This window comes from Trifolium pratense, linkage group LG4 (genome assembly GCF_020283565.1).
Source record: "Trifolium pratense cultivar HEN17-A07 linkage group LG4, ARS_RC_1.1, whole genome shotgun sequence".
Lineage (NCBI taxonomy): Eukaryota > Viridiplantae > Streptophyta > Magnoliopsida > Fabales > Fabaceae > Trifolium > Trifolium pratense.
Window position 1 is genome coordinate 22,757,852 of NC_060062.1, and position 27,101 is coordinate 22,784,952.

At 33.8% G+C, this 27,101-nt stretch overlaps 1 protein-coding gene across 1 annotated transcript; it reads right to left on the minus strand.

Annotated features, from left to right (window-relative positions):
• Positions 1-953: 953 nt before the first annotated feature.
• Positions 954-16,887, minus strand: LOC123920614 (E3 ubiquitin-protein ligase COP1). The gene is made up of 13 exons (XM_045972904.1): positions 16,281-16,887; positions 15,921-15,998; positions 14,263-14,418; positions 13,705-14,061; positions 11,880-12,037; positions 6,224-6,289; positions 5,960-6,038; positions 4,556-4,711; positions 3,541-3,639; positions 2,886-2,990; positions 2,325-2,504; positions 1,793-1,903; positions 954-1,712 (listed from the first exon to the last, which is right to left on the minus strand). Exons 1-13 carry the CDS (start codon positions 16,593-16,595, stop codon positions 1,542-1,544), a joined length of 2,031 nt encoding a protein of 676 aa, XP_045828860.1. The 5' UTR covers positions 16,596-16,887; the 3' UTR covers positions 954-1,541.
• Between the last annotated feature and the right edge of the window lie 10,214 nt (positions 16,888-27,101).

Consider the following 27,101-nt stretch of genomic DNA (forward strand, 5'->3'; position numbering starts at 1 on the left):
GGGCGTGGGAGGAGGAGATGTTAGGAGAGTGTCAGTCTTTACTTCTTACCATTTCCTTGCAGGCTCTATCTTTAGACAGGTGGCAGTGGCGCCTTGATCCTGATGCAGGTTATACGGTTAGGGGAGCTTATCAAGTTTTGATATCTCATGCTTTGGTTACTATGGACGTTGCGGATAATCTGGTCTGGCATCCTCAGGTTCCTTTGAAGGTCTCCATCTTCGCGTGGCGTTTATTGCGCGACAGGTTGCCCACGAGGGTAAATTTGGTTACTCGACGGGTTTTATCTTCTACAGCATGCACTTGCGCTTTTGGATGTCACGAGGCTGAGTCGGCATTTCACTTATTCATCTCCTGCAGGATTGTGAGCTCTCTTTGGGATTTAGTGCGAGCATGGATTGACATTCCTTTGGTGGACTTTACTACACTACGGAGTCACTTTATCCAGTTTACATGTTCAGCAGGTGTTTCACGAGCGCGCCGATCATTTTTACAGCTCATCTGGCTTGTGTGTGTGTGGGTAGTTTGGACGGAGAGAAATCATCGATTGTTTACAGGCTCAGCAGAGACGCCCCTCATTTTGTTGGACAAGGTCAAGCTGTTCTCCTTTAGGTGGTTGAAGTCGACGAGTATTACGTTAGCTTTAAACTACCATAGCTGGTGGTCTAGTCCTATGCTTTGTCTGGGCTTTGTATGATTTGCTTATGTTTCTGGTTTCTCTAACTCTTTGTAAACTTTTGTAGTCTACCTCGGTACGTCTTGTGCTGGGGAGGCTGATTATGTTAATATATTTCATTTTGGCTTGTTCAAAAAAAAACAATTTCAATGAAATAAAATAAAATACAGTACATAAATAAACAGCGCGTTCGTGATATAATTTCGTGAAAATCTTGTCGTGATATATAGCAATTCTCTTTTCATACATACATATAGTATATATGCAATATTGAAAAGATTGGAAACCTTGATGAAAAATTGTTAAGAAATTCTTCAAAAGAGAACATGAGTTTCTATAGGAAAAAGAGAAACAGACGAGGGAAAACAGTTTCCTACGAAACCTTACCTTATAATAAACACACCTACACGAAAATTATCTGCTATTACAAATTATGGCACCTAAACAAAAACTACATTACATATTTATTGGTCCCTTGATCTCCGGTTTCTCCGGTTTCTCCGATCCTCCACAAGCTTTTTCTCCGGAGGTCCTCTACACCTCTTCCTTGTCAATCTTATAGTTCCACCATCTCCCAAACCACCACCGCTTCCTTTCCTTTCTCACTTCACCTCTCTCCAACGCCAATTGATCCCTACTTTCCAACCTTTAGTACGTTTTGGCTTTGCCCTAAACTAATTTATTTTAATATGAAGTCCTTAATTGGCAAAAGTTCAGTTTCTTAATTGGTTTATCAGAGTCCTCACCTAATATACCTCATTAAGATCCCTAAAACCTACCATATACACTTAAATACTATGTACAATTTTAATGGTGCAACATGGGAAAAAATAATACCAACTGAGCTTTCTGTTCATTTTTCCGTGTTTATGCAGCAAGCACCAGTACTTTGATGGTGCCTTGACTATTTGCAGTTAGTATGGTGGGGCGATCACTCTTCCAGCATACAGCACTGATGAAGTAAGATCCAGCCTCATCCTCCCCATCATCCATGTCAGGGGAACCAAATCTATGCCAAGTCAAAGGCTTGGAGATTTCCTGCAAAGGGTGATTCAACTCTTTAGTTATTATTAACAAGACAAATGCGAGGGAAAAAGTCCGAATAATTAATCACAAACCTTGTGGTAGACAAATACTTCATTTGTTTCACTGCCACATGCAATGTATTCACTGCTTACTGTAAGACCAACAAAGTTTTTCTCATTTGCGTGTCCTCTGAAAGTACGAACCTGTACACATTTGAATGAAAATGGGGGAAAATATTACAATTTAATAGGTACAAGAATTGTCCAAATTTAAATATTCTAAAGTTTTAGACAGCCTTTAGTCCAAATTACACAATTCCAAACTAATTTTGCCAATTTTAATAGTTTTCAAAACCATATTTGACAAGTTTCAGCCAAAAATTGAATAAAAAAGTGATGCCAACAAGCAGGCCATACACAAATACGTATTGATATGAGTGCAATAAGACTGTTATTGGAAAGGACATAAATTATTGGAAGGGACATAAATTCCAGCAGGGAGACTGTTATTAAAGTAAGCAACAAAAGCCAACAGAAATATACAAACTAAATGCAAAATGAATGAAGGATAGTTTGGACTATAATCAAACCTAAGCAATGAATTATTTTGGTTAAGATTACTCACTGGTATGTTTTGCTTCACATCCCATAATCGCAGTGTACTATCTGTTGATGCCGATGCAAGTTCATCGTTGGACAAAAATTTCACGTATGAAACAGCCTTCTTGTGCCCACTGAAAACATGGACCGGTCGGCTAATATTTCTCAAATCATAATAATGAATGTGATGGTCTGCTGATCCAACCTGTAAAAATGATTGACTGAATAAGGCAAGCTAAACATAAAACAGATAAGGAAGATAAGAACGCATAACACTGTTACAGAGAAGGAAATAAACTATACAGAATACATATACGATCAGACACATATGATCAGACATTAAGCCAATCATGTGGATATATAGGACCATTCATTTTAACTATATAAGGTGAATCCTTACAGAAGAACCATTCTTGAGAAAATGTTATAATAATATAAAGCATTTTGCTTTGAAATGCCTAGCAAAGCCACGAGTTGACAGATGACTGATAAATTACAACAAGATAATAAACAAATGGAATCAAATTTTAAGAGAACTAAGTCAAGATATTTCTACTAAGTACTAACTGAATGAAAAGTAACATACTGCAATGTAATTCCCAGATCCAGGATTATACTTCACACAACATATGTTTGCTTTCATGTCTATATTTAGAACACTGGCCTCTTGATTTGTGCACCAAACTTTGACCTGCTCAAAGAATAGACAGAAATTACAGTTAATTTAACTAATCACTTCCAATAATACAAATAAAACAAAATTAGAAAAAGTTACTATTTGATCACCTTATCTACGATGTCATTTCAAGTTGTTGGAAATGCTAAATTGTCTTTATTATGAACATAAACATGATGGCATCCAGAAGAATGCAAAATAAATGTAGTGGTGGAAGAGGAAATGAGAAGACGAAGAAAAGGAGGTACATCAAGCATGGTGAAAGTTGTTAAAAACGGGGGCTTGGCTTAAATTGTAGAAGGCTCTAAACAGAATTCATTCAGATCGTACGATTTGGGAACAAGTGAAAGGACAATTACCATGCCAAGAAATTTGAAATTGTGCAGGTAAATAATGCAAACTCTCAAATCAATAGTTAGAACTAGGGGATTAGACAGAAAAAAAGTTAATCCAATAAGGATTCAGAAATACATTACATATGTTCGAAGTAAAAATATCAGAAGGAAAGTACAGACGCATTTCAGTAAAATTTGCAAAAAACTTTTGAATAAATGTTGTAGAATACCTTACAATCATCACTACCAGATACAAGCATAGAGGGATCTGTTCTGGAAAAATCAACACTCCATGCACGCTTTTCATGCTCTTCATATTCCATTAAACTCTGCCAAAGGAAAGCGATAGTCATAAGAAAAAACTCTGAAAAACATAGCGAGTATATACAGTTAAAACAATTTCAGTTAAATAAGATACCCAAACAGGAGTTCAGATCTGCTCCAGTCTACTTATGCTCCAGTTTTCCAGTGCTTTAACAGATGAGTGGCACGTGTAAAAACAAATAATCAACCGTCCAGATTTGAAATAATGTTGTTTCAGTTTTAATCATTTAATAAAAAAATACAGTGTAAATACAAGAACCCAAACGGCAAAAGCAAAGTCACTACAACACTGCTTCGACGGTGAGTACTGGCTCGCCGTTTCCCACTTTCTCCCACCTTCTTATCAAGTTACACATGTTATTTCATCTTCTTGTTCTTTTTTTTTTCTTTCTGTTTTTTTTGTTCCACCATCTCTTCTCTTTCTTGTTTTTGTTTTTCCCAGTTACAGTTACAACCTAAAACTGCATAATCTTGTCATCCCTAAAATTGAAATTCTAATATTACCATAAAACTGATTACAAACAAACCATCTTCATTTTCAATCAAACAATTTTTAATCTTCAAACTTGAAAAGGGGAAAAAATGGCTGCATAGAGGAGGCACCACAATGGTGCGGAGTGGTGAAGGAAGACGACGAAAGGAAGAAGAAAAGAAAGAGAGAAGGTGAGATGTAGAGGTAACAGAGAGATGTGATTTGGAGATGGAGAGGAATCTTAAAATTGAAAGGTAGAAGAAGAATGAGGTTATCGTCTATGAGAAAAGGAATCTTAAATTATAATTTAATTTTTCCTTTTCTAATCTTAACCGTTGATTATTTGTTTTTACACGTGTCACTCATCTGTTAAAGGCACTGGAAAACTGGAGCAGATCTGAACTCCCCAAACAATACAAGAAAAACTGTCCATTTGAGTTCAGAATTACCTTTCGAGTGGCCACGTCCCAAACGGTCACAATTCCTTCATAATCACTACTAGCTATTTGATTCTTAGCATATTTGTTCCAACTCAAGCAACTAAGTTTTGAACGTGTGGTCATCTCGACAACAGGACAATGAGCATCTGTAGGTTCATTCACAACCTGAAAAGCAATAAAGTAGGGAATGGTCGTTTTTTTATTAGTTTCGGCAACATTACAAGAGTGAGGCTGGTAGGGAACTAGATAACTAGAAAAATATAATTCCAAAAGAATAAACTAGAAGAACACCAGTTAGTGTATTATTAAATACTCAAGGAATATTTACAGTGATTTGCAGAGCTTGGAGCATCTACAGAGAGGATTTCCCCCCTGTCCACGTAACCACATGTTGACCAAAATCCTCTCATAGGTCTGTTAGTTAAGAAACTTAGTTAGTTATGTTAAGATAGTTGGAAGAAACAAATAAGGCATGTTGCCTATAAACGAGAGGGGGTTGAGACATAGGTCAGTCAATTGGTGAGAATTAGAACGATAACTAGGGAGAGGCCGTGCATCTCTCAGTTACTTAAAGCAATACAGCAATTGCATCCACTTCTCCCAACCCCTAACCCAGCATTGCATCATTTTCAGCGTTAGACTCCATCAGAAACCCTTATTACTAGGTTAAGGTATTACAACCAACCATTCAACCAAATATTATGTAGTGATACAGCTGCTTCCTTTGTTTATATAGGTCCACTTATTATTAAATAATTCCACGCAGATGGAATGGAAGTAAATCAAATATTACATGCTTTTTTTTAAAGCAAGTGAATCTTTCTAACTCTTCAATTTTATCCTATAGTTCATTTGTCTCTTGAAGGATTACTAATGTTCAGGCAAATGTTGAGAATCCAAATTTGGTAGCTTAATTAAAGATGATATATTGGTTAAGTTAGGATGAAAGTAAGCACTTATAAAAAAATTAATTCATAATTCATAAAAAAAAGTGATATATTTTATACCAATCAAGTGATAAGAACAGTCCCCACTGCCACCAAAGGAAAAGTTGAATCATGGAATGGATTCTATTATATTAGGAATTCTCTTGATGTAAAAATTGTGTCTATCTCTATTCATAAACATCCACAACATTTGATAGGATCCCATCTATTTAATGTCTATAATTAAAGACATAAACACAATTTTCGCGTTTCAATTTTCAAATGACAAAGTAATGTAATGTTTATAAGTGGATCTATCTCATTGAAGCATAAGCATTTATCAAATTTATCAAATAATCTATATATAAGCACAATTACACAAATGTTACTCACCCATCAAAAGAGAAGGAAGTAAAAATGATATTAAAATCAAAATTAAAATAAAATAAAAAAATTAAAATTTTAAAGTAAATTTCATCCATCTTACCGCAGAAAAATCAAAAACTTTAATTCGCCGGGAAACTCCAGCAGTAGCAAACAAATCGTCATCACGGTCAAACTCTATGCTGCAATACACATAGTGAATCCGTGTGTGTATTCAGTGAAACTAGTATTCATTGACAATTAAGTACTTGAGTAAAAATATGAATGTGACCACACAATTCATTTCATCAACCCAGTGTCTGACTCCTCCACCTTGAAACCAGATGAATACCAATAGTTCAATGCGCAATTTCATAAAATAACTCACCTTGAAACGATGTTGGCTGAATGAAATATATCCCCATGTCTTATTTCTGCAATGACTCTCAATCGGCTGTTTCAATAAAGCAAAAATGTTGAAGATAACTGTATATTGCTAACTCAGGAAAATATGAATTGTTAGAAATCCCGAATGGAAATTGAGAAAGGAAAAAAATGATTTTATTGACCGATTGAAATTGAACATAACAAGGAGAACTATCCTCCAATGGTTTTCCCTTCATAAAGCATATTGAAATTATAGGGTTTAAGATAAAGAGGTAAGAGGAATAATAATAACGACTTTGCATCTTAGATTATCACATTGATTCACTTAATACATCTTAGATTATCGCATAGATTATCTCTTAAGATCAGTTTCCATATTTGCTTCCCTATTTAATTAAGAATTGGTGTCTTAGTATAAATAAGGGTCATTATTTTATTATATTTTGTATCAAACCATTATAACAATTCAATTTCAAAGTCTTTCCCTCTTCTTCCTTATCTAAAATCGTATAACTTCAACAAGATATTCGGGCTGTACTATCCTCCATGACCTGTCCCACCACTAGTTAGCAGCCAGCCAAATCTAATGCTTCAGACTCTACTATAATAATTGTATTCAAAATTCTTTTGTGACCATCGATGTCATTGTCCGCCGTCAAGGAGGAAGACCCCTTCTAATTTTTTGTTGGGTATCTAAAGTGACATAGTCCACAACAAGTTGGTACAAAGGCCACCAATGGATTGTTCCCTCAAGCACTATCGCCCGTGAGCTTCACATGAAGTAACACACATCCATACAAAAGCTTCAAGTGCATGAGGGCACACCACCTCACTACTCTCCATCTGTCATGCTGCTAGTGAGGTTTTGTTTATTGGCCCTTCCTGATTCTGTTGAGACGCTTTTATCTTATGGGTCACATTTAAATTTAGATTTGTTAGCGCTTGGAACTCTTACGACGCCTCCATGTGATCTCTCAGACCTATCATTATTCTTTCTTTTACCTGACCTATGATTAGACATACAATGAGTTTTCATTTGTGGTTTGGCATTGTTTTATTTTAGTTGCGATTTTGTCGACGTTTTCATCTCTGTTGTAATTTGATGCTTGTTGTCGCAGGTGTGGTTTTGCACCTTTTTTTTTTATTAAATTGTTGTAGAGATGAGAGTTTCTGGTTCTAGTCAAGTCAAAGAAAAAGATGATGACACCAATCCTCAATGTTACAAAGATAAAAATAGTAGATGGTAAGAGTGGAGATTATGAAATTAAATGTAATACTTGTGATTTAACCTTTAATGGATAGTACTCTAGAATAAAGGCAAACTAGTCAAAGATTACAAAGAAAGAAAGTTAGAGCTTCTGTCAAAAGATAGCAAATGTCAAACTTATATAGTTGAAGAAGATAGACAGTGAGGCTACATTAGGAGTAGAAAAGTTAAAACAAAATCAGTCTCTTTGCCTCTGGGTTCTGATGAACAGCATGATTTCTTAGTTCTCACTAATGGATACAAACATTGTGGGTGTTTCTCCAGAATTAGAGAAAGACATCAACTTTAGAAAGTGTTTATTTATATGCAAGGTAGTGTGACACACTGACACTTGATTATGAGATAGTTCCGATGTTTTGCTCTTGCCTTTTTTATATATACTCTTGCAACCTTTTCCACAGTTACTGTGTGGGCCACCATTCTCATGCACATTTTATGATGTTGATCTTTTTATTTTTGCAATATCCAGTTCCAACACTGATTTCAATTGCTCCAAATTGGTATTTGATTACAAAGAAATAGCGAAATCCTATTGAATATTTGAATTACAAATTTGCAAAACTTTGAGGGTCTGCAACCACCCTGTCTTCAGATCCCAGTTATCTAAAATTCATTGGGTGCCTTCCATCTACTCCTTTTTCTTTATATACTGATAGTTATGACAGATTTATAAAAGGAAACGTGGGCAAAAGGATACAGCTAATCATTCCCTTATAGGATTGTTTCCTTATTCAGCGAGGGAAGAGAAAGTAGATTGGGATCTGATTGATTAAATAGCAGAATGTTCCCTGCCATTGTTTTTTATGCATGATTTGAGTGGTGAACTTTACCCTAGGAGAGCTAAGGCCTCTCGAAGTGTCTCCTTTATCATTTACAGCTTATTTCCTTTCATTTTAGTCTTCTGTTTGTATTGTGAGCTAGATCCCACATGAACTCTAGCTATTTCCAGCAATAAGAATTTCTATTCACTACTATATTCTACTATTTTATTTTATTGATCAATGTTCAGTCGTAATCGAGATCGAGTCCTATCAATTGGTATCCAGAGCCTTGGTTACAATCCAAAATCCAACCATCAAATAGAGAAACGTGTTGATGCATTAGAACAGAGGATGAGCAAAGCTGAAGTTGCAGCTGAGCAGCTTCGTCAGTTGGTTCTAGAGCAACAAGCACGGCCTCAGGTCACGTTGGAGCAGATTAGACTGTTGGTTCAGGAGGAATTTCCTCGTCATAACCGTCCTCGGGGTTGACCACGGAGAAGAGTACACCACTACGGCGAAGAGGACGAATGGAGCGATAATAGCACGTGGTCGTGCAACTCACGATCTCAACCACAACAAACTGATGATGGTAACAATCAAAGTTTCTACGGTGTCAAAGAACGAACTCACCTGAACAAATCTGAGTTTCAGCCTGAAACAGTAGTGATGAAGTTGTCTGAAACTACAGTTAAGGTTGAGACTGAGAAGATGAGGGTGCTAAGTACGATGGCGGAGAACAATTGTGTACCTAGACCAGCTTTGCAGCCTCGAGCACCATCGCAGAATGCCGCTCGATCTACGGCGACGCTAGTACGGCGAGATTCGCCGGCCAAACCGCCCAACTCTGATTTGCATGAACGAATCTCTGCAAACACCGATATTCAAGGAAGAAAAGAGCAAGCGTGGGCAGGAATAGAGTTATTGGGCTCAGTTCAATTTAATGATAACAATTGGATTATGAAAAAGGAGGAGGTGGGTACGGTTGATTATATGAATCGGAAGGTGATGGAAACATGTCAGTGCTTCGTTTTAGGTGAGTTGGGTCAAACTCTTGATCTCATGGACCTAGTCCAATGTTATCATATAATTAGTGTTCAGGAGAAAAGGTTTTGTGATGGTATGACTTTGTGTTGGACAATTTTGACTCATCTTTTATCACCAAATGATGATTATTTTGTGCTGCAAGGTGGGGGAAAATTACATGGGAATGCTCACTATGCTGAGAGAATGTATGAATACATGGTTATGCTAACTATCCAAGTAGACGATGATCTGGTAAGAGGGTACACAAAGGAGGTTGAAGTTATGCTCCATGAACAATTTATCTTTGATAACTTGCTTGAATTCATTCGAAGTCTTAAAGAATTTGTGGATCCTAGGAATACTACCAAATTTTTGAAGTTCATCATTCTTGTTTTGAATGGAAGGAATATGAAAGAAGAAACAATATCAGTACACTTATTCATTCATACAATGAACTGTTACATGGAAGATATAGAAAGTGGTTTTCTTATGTTGCTGGAAAAGCCTATAGCATATGCCCTTGATCCTTTAGATACTTCAATGGAGGTTTTTATTTTCTTAGCTGGACCTATGATTGATTATGTCCGAGCTTCAGTGATTTTGAAAGAGAGCAACTGCAGGTTGTCACCTAGAGACAGAGTGAGTGAAGTTGTCCTACAGATTCGATTGTTTGAAGCTGACTCGACAAGTTTTCAACAGTGGGACCCTGGGAAGGAACCAATTTTGGGAAGTGAATATGGAATAGATCAGTGGCCTTTCTGCATTGCATATGCACTTGTTCTTTGTTATATTTTAAGGCTCTCAAAGCATGAAAACTATAAGTTCTCAAAGATAATTGGAGGGTTAGGGGACATGTTGATCACTACCTTTGAATTCCAAGCAGGGGTCAACTTTTGCAATCAGAGTTGTCTCCAGAAAATTCTGTAAATAATAATATTCAGTTCAATATTTAAATCTTCAAAGAACACTACCCAAGTCATGGTTTCAAAGGAGGTACCAAGATCACTAGCTTCAATCATAATTTGGAAGGATAAGTTTGTGCTTAAATTCCTTGATTTCTTGCAAGCTGTTGATGCCATGTTCATGAAATCCACTACAAGTGACAAATTTCTGACAACATTCTTAATGTTTACTTGGAATCTCAGTGTTTGCTACCTAGAGGGGTTGTTTCATTTAGCCATTGTGAAAATGGTGGTATTAAATTCATCAGTGAGGATAATACCATGGGACCTAGGAAAATTCAATGTTTTTATGGCTAAAGTTGCTTGTGATTGTGAATGCTATTGGAGAAATTATCTTTCAATATATTGTTTGCTTAATTGGGTCTACGGAAGAAGGAATCATTTCCAACCTTTACCAACTGGTTTGAATGAAGAGTCGCAGCTGGAACCAGAACCTAAAGAAGCGTTAGATACTCGAAGGAACGACCAAGGAGAAGTGGAAGTTTTAGTCAAATGGAAGGATTGCCTGAATTTGAAAACTCTTGGGAGATAGCCGACAAGATGAGAAAAGAGTTTCCCAGATTCCTCCTTGAGGTCAAGGAGAATTTTGAAGGGGGAGGTATTGATAGTTATGACAGATTTATAAAAGGAAACGTGGGCAAAAGGATACAGCTAATCATTCCCTTATAGGATTGTTTCCTTATTCAGCGAGGGAAGAGAAAGTAGATCGGGATCTGATTGATTAAATAGCAGAATGTTCCCTGCCATTGTTTTTTATGCATGATTTGAGTGGTGAATTTTACCCTAGGAGAGCTAAGGCCTCTCGAAGTGCCTCCTTTATCATTTACAGCTTATTTCCTTTCATTTTAGTCTTCTGTTTGTATTGTGAGCTAGATCCCACATGAACTCTAGCTATTTCCAGCAATAAGAATTTTTATTCACTACTATATTCTACTATTTTATTTTATTGATCAATGTTCAGTCGTAATCGAGATCGAGTCCTATCATATACATCTCAACCTAACTTTCTATCCAAGTAACTAAGTTTTCCAACCTCAATTTCGCTACACTAGTTTTCTGAGATATTGTTCGCTTCGGGTCTTATGTAAGCCCTCACAGTTGTCTTTATAGTTAAAAGGCGCATCAGTGGGTTGAGGAGTGTGCACGTTTATAAACTACCTATAGCCACAACTCCCATGCAATGTGCTATTTTCTGGTGTACCAGAACAGTAGCTCTCCAATCGATGATAAGGGGCTAAACGGACTGTCAGCCCTCATGCGTGGCTTAGGTATTGTCCACAAGTTTGTTGCATCGCTATCCTAGGTATTGTCCGTTTTGGGTTTATGTGTGCCCTTAGGTTTTATTCTGAATTGAAAGGCACCTCCGTGGATTGAGGAGTGTGGGTGTTTATAAACTAGACTTAGCCTGAGAATACCAAGCGATGTGAGCCTGTTTGGCATTTGCTCAATTTATACAAAATGTAATTTTTAATACATTCTTTCTACAACCCTATTTCCCACATTTATCAAATTGATCTGCCTCTAACTAACTATATGCCCTAACTATTCCTAACTACTTTGATTCCATGAAAATGAACTTTTTCCCTCCTATTCCAACAATATATGAAATGATAGTTCAAATGACACAAAAAGACAGAGTAATACCTGTAGCGTGTGAAAGTTGTCAAGACTGACTGAAAATCATCAAGACCACCACTATAACCTTCTCGACTTATGAGATTTGTATCTCTTTCTTGTTGGCCATGTGGCTTATCTGCAGCCTGCCGTCGCTTTTGTAGATAACATTCTTGTAGGTCATTGAACTGGACCAAGGGAAGGAAATCAGATGGGATTTATAGAGGGAGAGAATAAACCAAGAATATAGATGTAAATTCAGTAATAGAAACAATAAAAGGCACCATAAACCAAAAATGCTTGGGAAATTCAAGTTGCCAGACAATAAAGAACACATAAGAAACATAAAAACAGAACCAAATTTTGAATTTGAGACAGGTATTTGCTCTTCATAAGTAATATGGTGTCTGCTACATTTCTATGCAAAGTTAATTTAAATGCTTTTTGTTTCATGGTTATTTTGAAGAAATTTTATTGCAGTAAGTCTGCAAAGGTTTTGAATTATAGTCTATGGCCCTTAAATATATTCCATAAATCAAGGGTCATGCTAACTGGTGCCCCCGGGACACTGGTTAAGAAAACCAAAAAAAGAAAGTTTTGAATAGAAAATAACACATTTTAAACTTTTGAGGAGTTGACTGCACAAACTCCAATGCCAAATTACTATTTTTGCTCCCTTAACCAGTGCCCCGGGGGCACTGTTTAGCATTTTCCATGTACAAGCACTAATCTGTTTATATAGGCTATTCTAAACCTAATGGGCCTGACTAATGGTGTAATGGATCGAATATAAATTACTATAATAATGCATATAGCTTAGCTTGTTTTAGTCAACAATCTTATAAGAATGCAATTTCATTTTCATCTTAGAGTGTGATTCCTAGATCTTCATTTTTTGAAATCTCCCTTTATTTCCTTAAAATTTAAAGTATCCAAAATCCAAATTTGCTTCCTGGTTGGACTTCTTAATATACTTGCACAATTCAAAATCATTCTATTGCATATTTTTCTGGCCTTCATCCACAAATAATCAAGTTACACTCCAAAGAAATAGATCATAGTATCACCATAATGAATGTGCTCTATGAAGCACGTACACTTCTCGGATTAGCCATGTCCTGGTGTCGGACACGCGTCGATGTCCAACACCGACACATGATTATATTGAATTATATTATTTTCTCAAATTATCGGTGTCGACATGTCAGTGTCTGGTATCTCTGTTTGTGCACGTGCTTCATAAATTGTGCTTGTCACCCATTTGTGTACAAATCATCCCCAGTATCTACCCTAACATATCTTTAAGGATGTTAGAATAAATTAAAAATATCTATACACATTATTATGTTAAGAGTATCTTGGTTTATCTTTTAGAATCGGCTTCCATATTTCTTTTCTTTTTTCATTATTTTGTCCCATATTTTATTAGGACTAAGAGTACTGTATTAGTATAAAAAAGGATTAGTACTATATTTTATGTAATAACATCAGAAATATTACTCACATAATCGATATAACTTTATTATTCTAAGTATTCCTTTACCTCTCTCTATAACAAAAGGTTATGACAGATAAACTTAAAAAAAAAATAAATAAATATATATTTTCTACCATTTCTAATGTCTACTAACTTATTTTAGCCTTAAAAAAAAAAAACTTATTTTAGCCTTCACATGTCCTATTCAGATAATATCAGAAGCTAAAATCTTATATTTCACCAGAAATACTAAGTATGTCATGTCATGAAACACTATTTTGCTGGCACAAAGCTTTTCTAAACAGCCATTAAAATTTCAAAAACCAATGCGCATAGAAATAAAATAAATTCAAGCACAGAAAATTAAACAAATATAACCTGTGTATGCACCCTCTTCTTTCTGACTAGAGCAAGTCCCGATTGATTTATATACTGTGAGTCTGATCCACTAATGGCATCTCTTCTCTGGATTCCAATCCCGTGAGAGCTGATTTGTGACTTTCCATCATTTTTCTTAGTATGGCTTCCTGACGATAACCCTCCTCGAAGATTTAAAGGACTGGATGCAAGGCCACTGCTGTTCTTGTCCATTGATGAATACAAAGATTTTCTTCCACCAGAATCATCAAGCATTCGCAATTTCACAGAGTACCTGTCCCGAGCACGATATAAGTCCATTCTATGTTTCTCCACAGCACCAATGTCCTCCTTTATGAACTGGAGATCAGTTTGCACCTGCAGATGAAAGACGAATTGGTTGCTATAAGTAGCAATAAACGTAACGAATAAACTTGCGGAAATGTTTTTATTTTTTCATTCCTATTTTCATTAATAATTACAAAAAACTTTTACATGTTTTTCAAAAACCAAATAGACTCTTAGTTGCTGAGAAATGATTTAGTCAAAAATAAAATAGATAGATTGCATCCAGCATACCTCCTTCAACTCATCAACTTTTTGCTTGCGTAAACAATGCAAAAAATCTAACAATATTTGCATATTTCTCTCAGCTTCTTCTTGTTCCATTTTTCTTTTCTTCTCAGAAAGGAGTGACAAAAGGGTGTCAAGCTCCTTCATTGTCACTTCACAACCCTGTTTCAAGATTCAAAAAATTTAAAAATAAAATAGATATCACAGACAAACTAAAGCATCAACAAGGATCCACAGATTACACAATACAGAAATATGTAAGTCTAACAATAGAGTAATCTTCAGAGAAAATGTTGTCTGAATTCAACAAAGCAAATAAACAGGTAATCAGCAATAAAATTAAACCCCTTTCATAAAATAAATTAGACAATGAAATCTGACAAGTGTTAAACTAATATTTTTGGTCCTTGATCTAATTGCATATACATTATACATAATAAATACGTGAGAATTATAAAACATTAATTTTGTTAAACACCAGCTCTGGTGGGCCTCTGTTCCTCTTCCATCTTCTGCCAAGTAATTTCATGTTCCAATATACATTAAGGGATGCACCAAGTAGAGGATTGTGTTATTGTGAGAGATCAGGGGAATAAGTGATGGGCATTGCATCAAAATGAACAGTAATGATAGATTTACGTTAAACAAACTACACGGAGTTGTCGGAATGATGGGTCTCGCGTTGGTGTTCTTCTCACGGTTGGGCAAAAGTGGTCTGGTTAGTGGTTACATTTGCAATCGCAGTTATAGTAGAGCACGCTCTGCTCCAATAACCCAACCAGATTCACAATCACAAGCACAGCCACCAAGAACCCCCCACACACAATTCAGGGGAACACCCCATAACTATATCCATTGTCCACTATGCACAGTTTTTTGTTTTTTTATTTTACATTTTTTTTCCTTTAGATTGGATCCTATATAGTCTCTGTCAATCATAAAAGATGGTAAAGGAAAAATTATGGAAATTGTGGTATTTTTAACATTTAAGAGATGCACTTTCCATTAGAACAGAGAATGAAGGAACTTGATGAGATGCACAGTCGGCGGTGAGTACAACAAACTTTAATTAGAGGCCAAGAACAGGGGAACTATTAGCATCATTCTCTTTTGTTATGTTTTCTGAAACTTCAAACTTCCGTGTAGAATTATATTCATGATTTAATGAAACATTCACGATCAGCAGCCTACTATTGCTTCGTCACGAAAAATAAAAGAAAAACAGCCTACTATTGCGACAAATACCTCTCATTGCAAATTAGCATGGTAAACAAAGGAATCACAACAGTTAAAAGTTTATCCAGTTTTGTTTAATCTCCCCTTGTTAAAACCCTACATATAGGTATCATGTACAATGAAGCACTAACACGGATACCAGAAGCGACTCATACTGACACCAGTAGTAATTTGAAAAATGGAAGTCACTGAATGCAACCGCATGCATCAGTGTCGTGTCTGACACAGGACTTGGACTCTGAAGTGTCGATGCTACATAGCTCATGTATTCCACATTGAACTCAAAACTAAATACTCATATTTTTGAAGTAAAAGTAGTAGCAACAGCCAACAATGAACTATTAACTAACCCAAGGTCTAGCATAACAAAAGTATAGGTCACCGCCAAACAAATTTCAATCCAAAACAAGTACAAAAGTACAACCAACCTTTTGTATCGCCTGGCGGAAATGCTCCACAGGAGAAGCAGTCTTCGATATTTGACGATCCGACGTCTTTTTTAGTAGCTACAAATGTTGTACAGAAACCGTTTAGCAATGAGCTGCATTTCGAAGTAAATCAATTCAAGATAAAATTCATGCTCACTTCACCAAAAAAAAAAATCATGCTCAAGTTAATTCAGTTACATTCGCAAAAAGTTGTTACGAAAAGATCTCGAAACCTAATCCATTCATAAAACATCTAGTTTCTTAAATCTTAATCTAATCTCAAAACTTAAAACATCAATTAAACTTGCTAAATCACTAGACGAATTCCGAATTGCGAACTACGAACTATGAATTGCGAACCTTATCGAGCAAGAAGTTAGGGAACAAGTTACTATTCGTGAGGTAATGACCACAGCAAGGACAATCACTTTTGTTACGAAGATGAGTAATGATACACATGTAACAGAAGCTATGACCACAAGCAGTTAGGAACGCGTCTTTGATGATCTGCATACAAATCGGACAGAGAAAGTCTTTATCTAGCTCCGACATGGTGTTGATCGGAAAAGTATCACCGGCGACGGCGGTTGTGGTGGTGGTGTCGGTGGAATGGCGTTTTGATGGTTCAGGTTTTACTACTGCAGGTACAAGAGGTCCTAAGGAGTGTTCTTCCATTGATGAAGATGAGGTTTTGTTGAGAGAGAGAGAGAGAAATTGAAATGGTTTTGATGCGTGTGGTGGTGATTGATTTTGGTTTTGTTTGTGTGATGAGAAGAAGAGAGTTTAGAGTGGGGAAGAAGGTGGGTCCAGTAACTGTGATGTTGTGAGGGTGAGATAATTCCACGTGATTGTGATGCTTGATGTTTGATGCTATAAGCCACATCACAAAACGCTGGCCTTATGAACTAGTAGTACTATGAATAAATGAATCAAATGAATGAATGAATGAATGAATGAATGAATGAATGAATGAATGAATGAATGAAAATATAAGTTATAATCCAGTAAAAATATAAGCAATAAGCTAGTAAAAATGATAAGTTATATAAGTTAGTAACTGTGAATAAATGAATGAATGGAATAATAATTGAAAGAAGATGAAGTAAATTAAACATAAGATAGGTGTTTTTTAATTCATCTTTCGAAACTCTTGATGTAAATGAGATACTTATAAGAAGATATGTCTTTTAAAGATAAATTAAGAATTAATAGATTGAAAACACACATGTAAGTCTTCTCTCAGTAAGTTTAAAAGACTTTTCTTTTACAATCAGGAGTGATAAATCAATATAAACAAAAGTCATGATTGAATACCACAAGATTTTATCATATAAACAAAAAGTCTTTTAAAATCTCTTAAAATCCTAACCAAGTCCCTTATTTTGCTTTTATAAAAGTCATAATCGAATACCACAAGATTTTTTTAACGCAAAAAAAAAAATCTTTTAAAATTAGTTAAAGAAACATATTTTCACATTTGGTTTAGACACAAAAATAAAACTTTGATCTTTTTATTCTAAAAACTAATCTTTGAGTAGTAAATTATTTATTTTTGGAATTTTGAATCATTTTTAATGATACAGAATGACATTTTTTTATTGACATGGATATCCAGCGTTACTTATTATTCATATTTTATGTGATAATTTTTATTTTGTAAAAAAAAAAGTTTGTTTTTAGTCACATATTTTACCCGTGCTTGGCACGGGTTCGAATTCTAGTAATAAGTTATAAGTCTGTAAAAATGAAAAAAAAAAAAAGTCTCAAATTAATTATGAGTGAGAAGAATGTTTGATTTATAAAAAGATGTGACTCGTTAATTTAATATCTTAAGGTTTTTTATCGAGAAGTGATGTCTCTATTTTTTGTGGTCTTGGAGCATTATCATGTTGTTTCTCCTCAGCTCCTATGAATTCTCCAACAAATGGTATCAAAGTTATGGGATGTGGGAACTCATATTTGGAAGGAGATTGTTGTATTTTCGAGTGTGAGTGGTTGAGTCTCACATCGACTATGAATAAAAATGTTAGATTTATAACAAAAATGACGCATTAACCTAATGTCTTAAGGCTTTTGGTAGAGAAGTAACGCCTCCCTCTCTTGTAATTCTGGAACATTGGCTTGTTGTTTCTCCTGAGCTCCTCGGAACTTTCCAACAAAAATAGTTATCAAATATAGGTTATTTTTTCCTTTTAAAATGAGCTTAGTTATAAATTTTTTTTGAGCAATTATAAGCTATAAACTCTAAGTTGCATTATTATTATTATTATTATTATTATTATTATTATTATTATTATTATTATTAGTTAATTAATAATGAACTTATCTATTAAAAAATAAATGTATAAATAAAAGAGAGAATAGTATTTGTCTATTTATAATAATTAGCATAAATGAGATTAAGAGTAATGCTAATATCACACTCTTTTAAACACACCCTATAATATAGATCCACGTCACCCATTTTTCACACCCCTTTACCTGATAACCGGTTCTGTAGGTTGAAAAAGACAAAAAAACTTTCTTTTCTTTTTCTTTTTTTTATTGAAAAAATTAAACTGTTGCATCTTCTTCCCATAGTCATTGAGAATCCTCCTAGATCTAGGTGGTTCGTTTTCTTTTGCAAGGTTTTTTTCATATAAGTATTGATTATTTTCATTTTTTTTTGACTCGGTATGAGTAATAATAATATGGTAGCAAGAGCAACTTCGGATCGGTGAGATCTCAGGTTCATCTTCACAGTCATTACAAAAAAAGTTTCATCTTTAAAACACGGAAGCATTTCACTCATTCACACAATACATTGCTAATTCTAAGTCCCTTAATAAAATTGTTCACAAGATACTCATCATGATTCTTTGTATCACCAACACCTGATTTTGATTTTTGAAAGATTACAATTCACCAACCTCCCCAAATCCCTACACCATAGATCCCTGCTCTCTAAGCTTAAAAACACTTTTTTAATCTCAATTTTGCCACAGAGAGAGAAAGAGGGAGAGAGAGAAAAAAAAATTCTGCCTTTTTAGTCTATGAGGGGAGGAAATTGGGTACGATCATTCTTCTATCTCTCTAAATCCAAAATCAAAATCAAAATACCCAGAAGCGGAGAACATTGAATCGAAAGGTCTAAGGGAGTTTAACAAAGACAACTTTTGGTTAGGAGTGAGTTAGAAGACAAACGATTAAATTCCAAATAATAAAAAAAGAAATGAAAAAGAGTTAAATTTGTATCCGGTAACCAAACAAAATTAATAAAAAATAAGGTGACATGGCTTCACACTATAGGGTGTGTTAAAAAGAGTTTAAAGATGTGTCCCTAGCATTGCTCATGAGATTAATGGTATCATTTTATTGTATGTGCATTTGAGATGTAACCAAAACAAAAAAGTATATGCATTTGAGATGTGAAGATATTTCATGGTTTTTCTTGGTACAAGGAGGGAAAGAAAATAAAAAACAAACAACAAACAAATTATCTAGAAAATAAAGTTTCACCAGCATAAGTTAGTAGGAGGAGACTCATTCTATTAGGTGGAATAACTATAGGAGAATATATTTCATGACATAGGTGTGTGAATATTATATGAGTATGCAATACACTTTTTTTAAAAAATATAAATTTGGGGTAAGGGAATGTTGCTCTTGAGACAGGAAAGACCCGAATTCTTATAATACTTATAAAAGTAATTACATTTACATCCCTTCAAAAGCATCAACAGCGCTCAAACGAGGAACATTATGGTAATACACTTCTTTTCTACACTAGTGCTTATTAATCTTGTTGTTAAATTCTTTAAATAAAGTACAGTTTGTGTAATACAACATACTTGCGATAATTATCAAGTAAATATTTTAGTTCAAAAGATAAAAATGTTATATACATGAGTCATAATATGTTTATGAATGTATTTGTGGGTTGGTTTTTGTAAAAGTTTGTAGAGAAAAGCTTTGGTATTTTAAAATATCAAATATATATTAAAGTATAGACTTGTAAACACGTAAATAATCCGAGTTATTTACCTCACACAAAATAGTTCAATATGTCTCAAAGGATGATACTATCAAACATTGGAGGGACTTCTCTGTCCCGAACGCGATCATGATTTTTTGTAAAGGCAACTCAAGACAATTAGACCTCATGCACCCAATACATTTTTTTAGAAGAAAAAATAATAATTTTAATATGTTAGAATGAAGAGTTTTTTGGGAAGTTTATGTTTTGAGAGAGGGTAGGAGTATAATTATGGGGTCTGTGGTTAAAATATTTGCAAATCAAGCAAGCTGCTGGGCTGTTTCGGTTTTCCTCTCCACCCACACGAGAGAAGGCCACATGCTGCAACTGGGCTATTAAGGTAAGCGTTTTACTTTTCGCGCTCCCTGAAACTCACACGTACCCCCTGACATTCCAAATTTATCCCCACTATTTAGAGAATACGAGTGTGTAAATAGCAAAAATCAGGGGGGGGGGGGGGAAGTTCGCATTCTAGGATAAAAAACTGCTAACTGAGTTCGCATTTTAGGATGTGAATCTTACAAAAATCAAATTTTTTTGTCCTCTTCACCCTTCCCTAATTTCCCATGAAATAATTTTGATTGAAACACAGTTCGCAAGTTAAAGTGTGAACTCTTCATTAAATACTATTTTTATCATTAAATACTTACATCGATAAATACTTACACTCTTCTTCTTATCAATATAACGAATAAAAATATATTTAGCATTTCACAATAAAAAAAACATATTTAATGATTAAAATAGTATTTAAAATTAAGTGATTGACCTGAAGTAATTAAAAAGTTTCACTTAAAATCGTATCCTCCGAGAGAATTCAAATACAATTATATTCTTCACTAAGTTTTATTTACTTTCTAATCGAACTCCGATTTATCGTTCATTCTCCTAAAATCAGTAGTTAAAAAATGAATATACAACAAACATTTGATATGCCCAAACGACCAAACCCCTTTGAATCCAAAAATGACAGCCATGAAAAACTTAAAGAAGATTCAATTTCTTAAACCCACAATAATATCACACATTGATATTTTTTTTTTTTTGAAGTAGTTCAGTGGTAGAAGTTTAACTCTTTAAATGAATAAGTAGATCCGAGATTTTAATCCCAATCTCTATATATATAATAAAATGTTTGTAACAGCTGAGTTAAACTCATGAGAAAGACACTGATAGCATTTGTTATTCCAAATAGTTTTTGTGGTTTTGCTATAACTCCATTGGTATGAGTCATAAGTGATGCTACTTTCCATTAGATTGAATAATATTTCCTTTTCACACAGATTAATTAACTAATGCTTTGGCTTTGACCAAGTTGTTGATTCAGCTTTCCACTTAAATGTCAACTTTCAGTTTGGTATTGTACTATTGTTTGCCTCACTAGGGAAAAATAAAGGCAAAAAAGTGGTTGAAAAATTCACAAGTTTATTTACTTTTTTAAGAAAACTATCGAGAGCAAATTGGAATCTATGTACAATTTTTTTTTATAAAAAATAATTTTTTTAAAAAAAAACAACCTAAGCATAAGTTTGAAAATGAGTAGAATCACCGACGAAATAGAAAATCAAGCAAATGCAATGAACGTGAAACATATGATTAGTTTTGTGAAAAACTTAAGATGAAAGTGTATAAGGAAGAGTGTTAGGAATATTTATTTATCATATTTTTTATAATATTCGTTAAAATTAATGTCGATCTTTTACTCTAAAAATATTACTAGACTATTATTTGGCCTTGCACTTTCCATTACTTTGTGTTGGGATATATACAAAGGGTCTGTTTGATCTGCAAAATATAAATACTAGACAGAACAGTACAGACAGTACAGGACAGAACAGTACAAGACAAACGTTTAAGGTATTGAACAAATTTTGTGTTGTACGATGTTTGGTGGACAAAAGGTTATTTTGGTATTTTAGACAACTTGTGCTGATGACAAAAAGTTGTCCCGTGGTTCTGTGGGGGACAAGAATTTCAAGTTTTGTCCTGTCCCTTGGCCCCCAGTTTGTCCAGTACCAGGAACAGTTTTAAAATCAAACACAGTACAACATGATTTGTCCTGTCCAGTCCCTTATTTTCTAGCAGATCAAACGCACCCTTTGGTTTCTATACAATTATGACTAATCAAATATAATAATAATCTAATAAATATATCTCATCTAAAGTGAGAAGATCTACATGATTTTCATACAAGCAGAGAGTGAGTGTTAAAAAATATTTAAAAGAGAGTGTTCTTGACATTCTCTTGTAAAAATTTGTGCATGAGATTGTTTAATGCATTTTGCTTCTTTTTTTTTATAAATAAAAAGATTCACGTAATGTTTCTTTTTCTTAATATTTACTTTGTCAAAAAATAAATAATAGTACACTAGTAGGGTTTTTATTTTTTATATTTTTTATGAGTAAATAGTATACTAGTAGTTGTTTTCAAAATATTAAGAAATTATAACACAAGCATCCTTTAAGTAATGTATAGTGGCCACGCTCTTGCGTTTTGAAGTTGTTTGAAATTTCACATTGTTCGGGTTTCTAAGTTATTGAATGTATAAATGTATTTGAGCATCCTTATTCTTTGAGCTAGCTTTTGAGATGAGATCAAAATTCATTTAACATGATATCAGAGTCGAGTTAAGAATTGCAACGTAAGAATTTGACTCAGGCTCATGCTAGGAGTGAGGGTGAATGTTGAAGTTGTTTGAAACTTCACATTATTCAGGTTTCCGAACTATTGAGTGTATAAATATATTTGGACGCCCTCATTTTTTGAGCTAGCTTTTAAGATGAGATATAAGCCTATTTAACAATGCTATACAAATATCCATCATAGTATGGTGTTATTGTATCTTGAGCCAAAGTTAGGCCATACCATAGGAATGCTACAGGTGTAGTCATTAACTATTGTGGTTGTGAAAGTCAATAACTGTTACTCATCATGGTGGCGGTCTTCAATTGTGGGATGCCAAATCAGGTATATCATTATCATTCAATGTTTATTAAATAGTATACAAGCTACCCCTTTTGGGACGTAGTGTTATTGCAGAGAAGGGGAAGAATATGGGACCAAATTTGAATGAAAAAATGGTTGATTTGTATGGCTAGTGTTCAAACCAGATGGTTGTTTATGGTACAAATGTAATTTTCATGATATTGATACTTTGTTATTTCCTTTGTAGGTCATAGGTCCACAAACTTAATTTTGATGTGGTTAAATGTTTCTCCATAGCATTTTGATCGTGAGAAATGATGTACATTTCTATCTAATATATTACAAGGAGATTTAGACCCTTTGAACATAACTTAGTTATATTGCATATAATATACAAGAGGTTAAAATTCGAATTCTAGTATGTGAAATTTTAATCACTGAACTAATTGGCAAAAAAATAATATATGAAGATCTAAAACTGTACATTTAGTCAACAAAAAAAATCTAAAAATGTACATATTTTACAAAGCAGAACTAGTAATTAATTCAAATTAAGTTTACATATAGAGTATTCACCGGGAGAGCAAAAAAAATTGATGTTGTTAGAGACGGGGAAGAAGTCCCCTTGAAAGTGGTTCATCGTTGTTTTGGTTTTGAAATCTTTCGATTTTGGACTTGGTTGATTACTCGAAAGAGCTAATGCTTCAAGTTTTTTTATGTTGTGTGCGTTTCATATCGATTGGTGGCCACTTGTTGTGGTTTTGTCCAAATGAGTTATTTTGGTCATCAAATTAATTTTTCTATAGTCAATTTATTCTTCAAATATATTTTTTAAAGGTCAAATTAATCAATAAAATTACTAACGAAAAAGATGATACAAATATATTTGCAATTTCGATAAATTTAATTATCAACGTGACAACAAATTATACTCTCATGGATCAAAATGACTATTTGCCCAAAAATGAACTAACTTGAAACATAATGCTCATAAATCATTAAATTGAAATCATCAAATTATTTGTCTCACAGTTAAAAATGAAAAACCTTCATTTTCAAGTCCATCTCCAAAAATCTCTTGATATAAGTTACATCCCGACACACCACCACGATCTCCACTAGATAAGCATCAAGTCACCTGATAAGTGCAAGAAAGTAGTGATTTTACATGCCTAGTTCAAGCATTAATCGACTTGTTTTATAATTAATTTGTAGTAAAAACCCCCCAACTATATGTAAATATTAGTTTTTACCGTCAAATTAGTCATTTTAACTATTTTTTACCTATTTTCTATCATTTTGGTAGGTTTTTTATGAGCTTAATTGTAAAAGAAATGAAAATAAAAGAAAATCATATGTTGTCACCGTTGCTGAGCAATCATCCAACAACTAGTAGATGTTGTCACCGTCGCCGAGTGACCATCAAGTGACCAAGAATAGAGAGTCCTAGTTTTGGAGATCATGGTTGGTCATCGCCTAGTGACCAAATCAGCTCGTACGTCGAGCGACCAAGAGAGGTAAAAGGGAAAGTTGTCTATGAGCTGGTTTTTTCCTCCTTTGGAAAAACCTTGGTTGCCAGACGGCCAAGCGATCGCCTAGCGACCGTGTCAGACCCTGAACACCATAGACATTCCATTCCATTTCTCTCAACACCATAAAACATGAAATAAACACTAAGAGGCATAGAGTGATCTAGGGAGAGCAGATGAATCATCTTCATCGTATTTTCATATATTCTAGTTCTTTATTGTAAGGTTATTATGTATAACGAATTTTCTCTGTTATTAGGATATAATTTAGTTAGTATTATATCTTTTGTAAACTCTTAATCTGACTAGTTATATATAACCTCTATTTCATTAAATTGATGGTTTATTTATGTGCTTAATGTTTTTCCGACGTAAAATTATGAAGTTGATTATCTGATTTAAAAAGTGCTAGACATAGACTTTTTACTTAAAAGAAACTGAAATAAATTTATCTGTGAATGTTAGTTACTAGACATAGGGCTAGGTTTACGGTCACTTACGCTATCGAATCTTAATGTCTTATATTAGTTAACCGAAGGAGACACAAAAGTTAATAGTACAATAGATTTCTTGACATTTGCTAGATACAGAAACGTACGATCAGTGTACAGAAACTCAATCCTCTTTATCACCACCATTGGAAAATCAACATGAACTTCTATTGTCTTATTGAGTACTAGTACTTCGATATCAAATATAAATAAAATTAGTTGAAAAAAATAATAAATTTGGTAATCAAACTACATCAATTTTCTTTGATTTTTTTTTATTTTATATTTGAGAGTGAAAGAAATAAGATACATCATAATGATCATATATTTGTTTAGATGAATTATTCGGTACTCGTATATGTTCAAATAATATGTGCGCCGAAATATTTATCATTTAATACTCCATTCGGTCTTTTTTATAAGAAACAAAAGTGAAAATTTTTTTTTGTCCTTTTTATAAGAAACTTTGACCAATTTTCAAATGTTTTAAATATTCAATTTCACCTATGCCCTTATTTATTATAGGAAAATATTAAAAATAAATAAGTTAATTAAATTAAGAGTAATTAAATAAAAGTATAGATGAAATACATTTAAATTTATTAGAATATTAAATAAAAATAACAATGTACAATGTGTTTCTTTGATTTATGTAATTTTTTTAAAATGTTGTTTATAAAAAGAAAGTATTTTGTTTGGTAAATTACATCATATGTTTTATTGATGATGATGCAAAAAATACATGCTAGTATAGTAGTATAGTACTATTGTATCTTTTAAATAAATTAATGACTACTAAAACAAAATTGCCGACAGTAGAATGCAATGGCCCACCAAAGACTTCTTCAATCAATATGGATCGTTCTTTACACACGCGTCTTCTATCCAACACCCCATATCCTTCACTTTAACGGCGACGATTTTTCACAAAACTGATACGTCAATACTCTATCATCATTTTTTCTCCAGAACTTCTGACACTATTTAAAATGACATTTCTGCCCTCATCATTGACTACAACAACAATTTAACTATTTTTTTTTTCAATTAGTCTAGTGGCTAGAAAATCCCCTTAAAAGTGAATAAGTGGAGTGTCTCGAGTTCGAACCCGGGCTCCTGCACATATAGTGCGATGTCACTACCAACTGAGCTAAGCTCACGGGAGACATTTAGCTACTTTCTTTATCTTTTATTTTTGTGTCAAGTCATAAATATATATATTTGTTCTATTTTTGGTGAGTGACAATTATTGTAATTTTTAATTACCAATTTTGTTAGGGTGCAGTGGAATGTATTGTAGGGTGGACGTGGTGGTCCATCAATTGAGAGTATGTCACCTACTCTTCACTAACATATGGTAGTATTGGAGACTTGGAATTTAACCAAACACTATTCTAAATTGGTGCCATTGCAACAATCATATTCAAAGGTTTACCATAAATGGTTCTTAAATTTTTGGTGTTTGTTAGTAGAACTTTCTCAGGTCTCTATTACAAGAAAGGGGTCATAATTGTTTGTGTGTATATCAAGTGGACATGTTAAGAAATTTAAAGTAGAATTATTGATACAATAATTTGATTTTTAAAAGATTGAATATACAACTTTTAAGAAAAATATTTTTTATTAAGTTGATTATCATGGGTCCTATATTTTTTTTATTAAGTTGATTATTACGGATCCTAATTAAGGACGCATGTTAGCATATTCCAATAAAAAAATAAACGCGATTTATAGAGCACATAAATAAACGCGTGTTTTTGTTTGTTGCACAATTCATTTTTGCAAGTCTTGCGCTCAAAATCCTTCTCATGCGATCACTTATTTCTTTGCCGAAACCTCTAAATTGTTTTCTTTTATGAAGTCTCTAAGTTTTAAAACCCTTTTCCTTCATTTGATCCCTTATTTCTCTCAAAGATCTAAAATATCAAACTCTAAAATCCCCAAATTTCACAAATCCTCCAAATCTTTTGATCTATTAATCTCACATCATGCTTAACCTCTAAACACTCTTTTATCGTTTTTTTGTTTCTCTTCTCAAAGATTGTATGATTATTATTGTTGCTCAAGTTGCGTTCTTCACACTGGCACGACACATTTTTTAAGGAAAGAAAACATATATATAAACCATAAAATTGTCTATGTAGATAAGTAATTATGGTCCAAAGGAATGACATGACAAGAATGTTGTTCTATCAGTAGAATTGGATTAAAATTAGGGAG

What these genes read in the sequence shown, in the direction of transcription:
- LOC123920614 (XM_045972904.1), bottom strand. Translation starts at nt 16,595, where the DNA reads ATGGAAGAACACTCCTTAGGACCTCTTGTACCTGCAGTAGTAAAACCT. An exon ending in ACAACTTTCACACGCTACAG is followed by an intron (nt 6,290 to 11,879) that starts GTATTACTCTGT and finishes TTATTGAAACAG; the next exon opens with CCGATTGAGAGTCATTGCAG. An exon ending in CTGGTAGTGATGATTGTAAG is followed by an intron (nt 2,991 to 3,540) that starts GTATTCTACAAC and finishes TTCTTTGAGCAG; the next exon opens with GTCAAAGTTTGGTGCACAAA.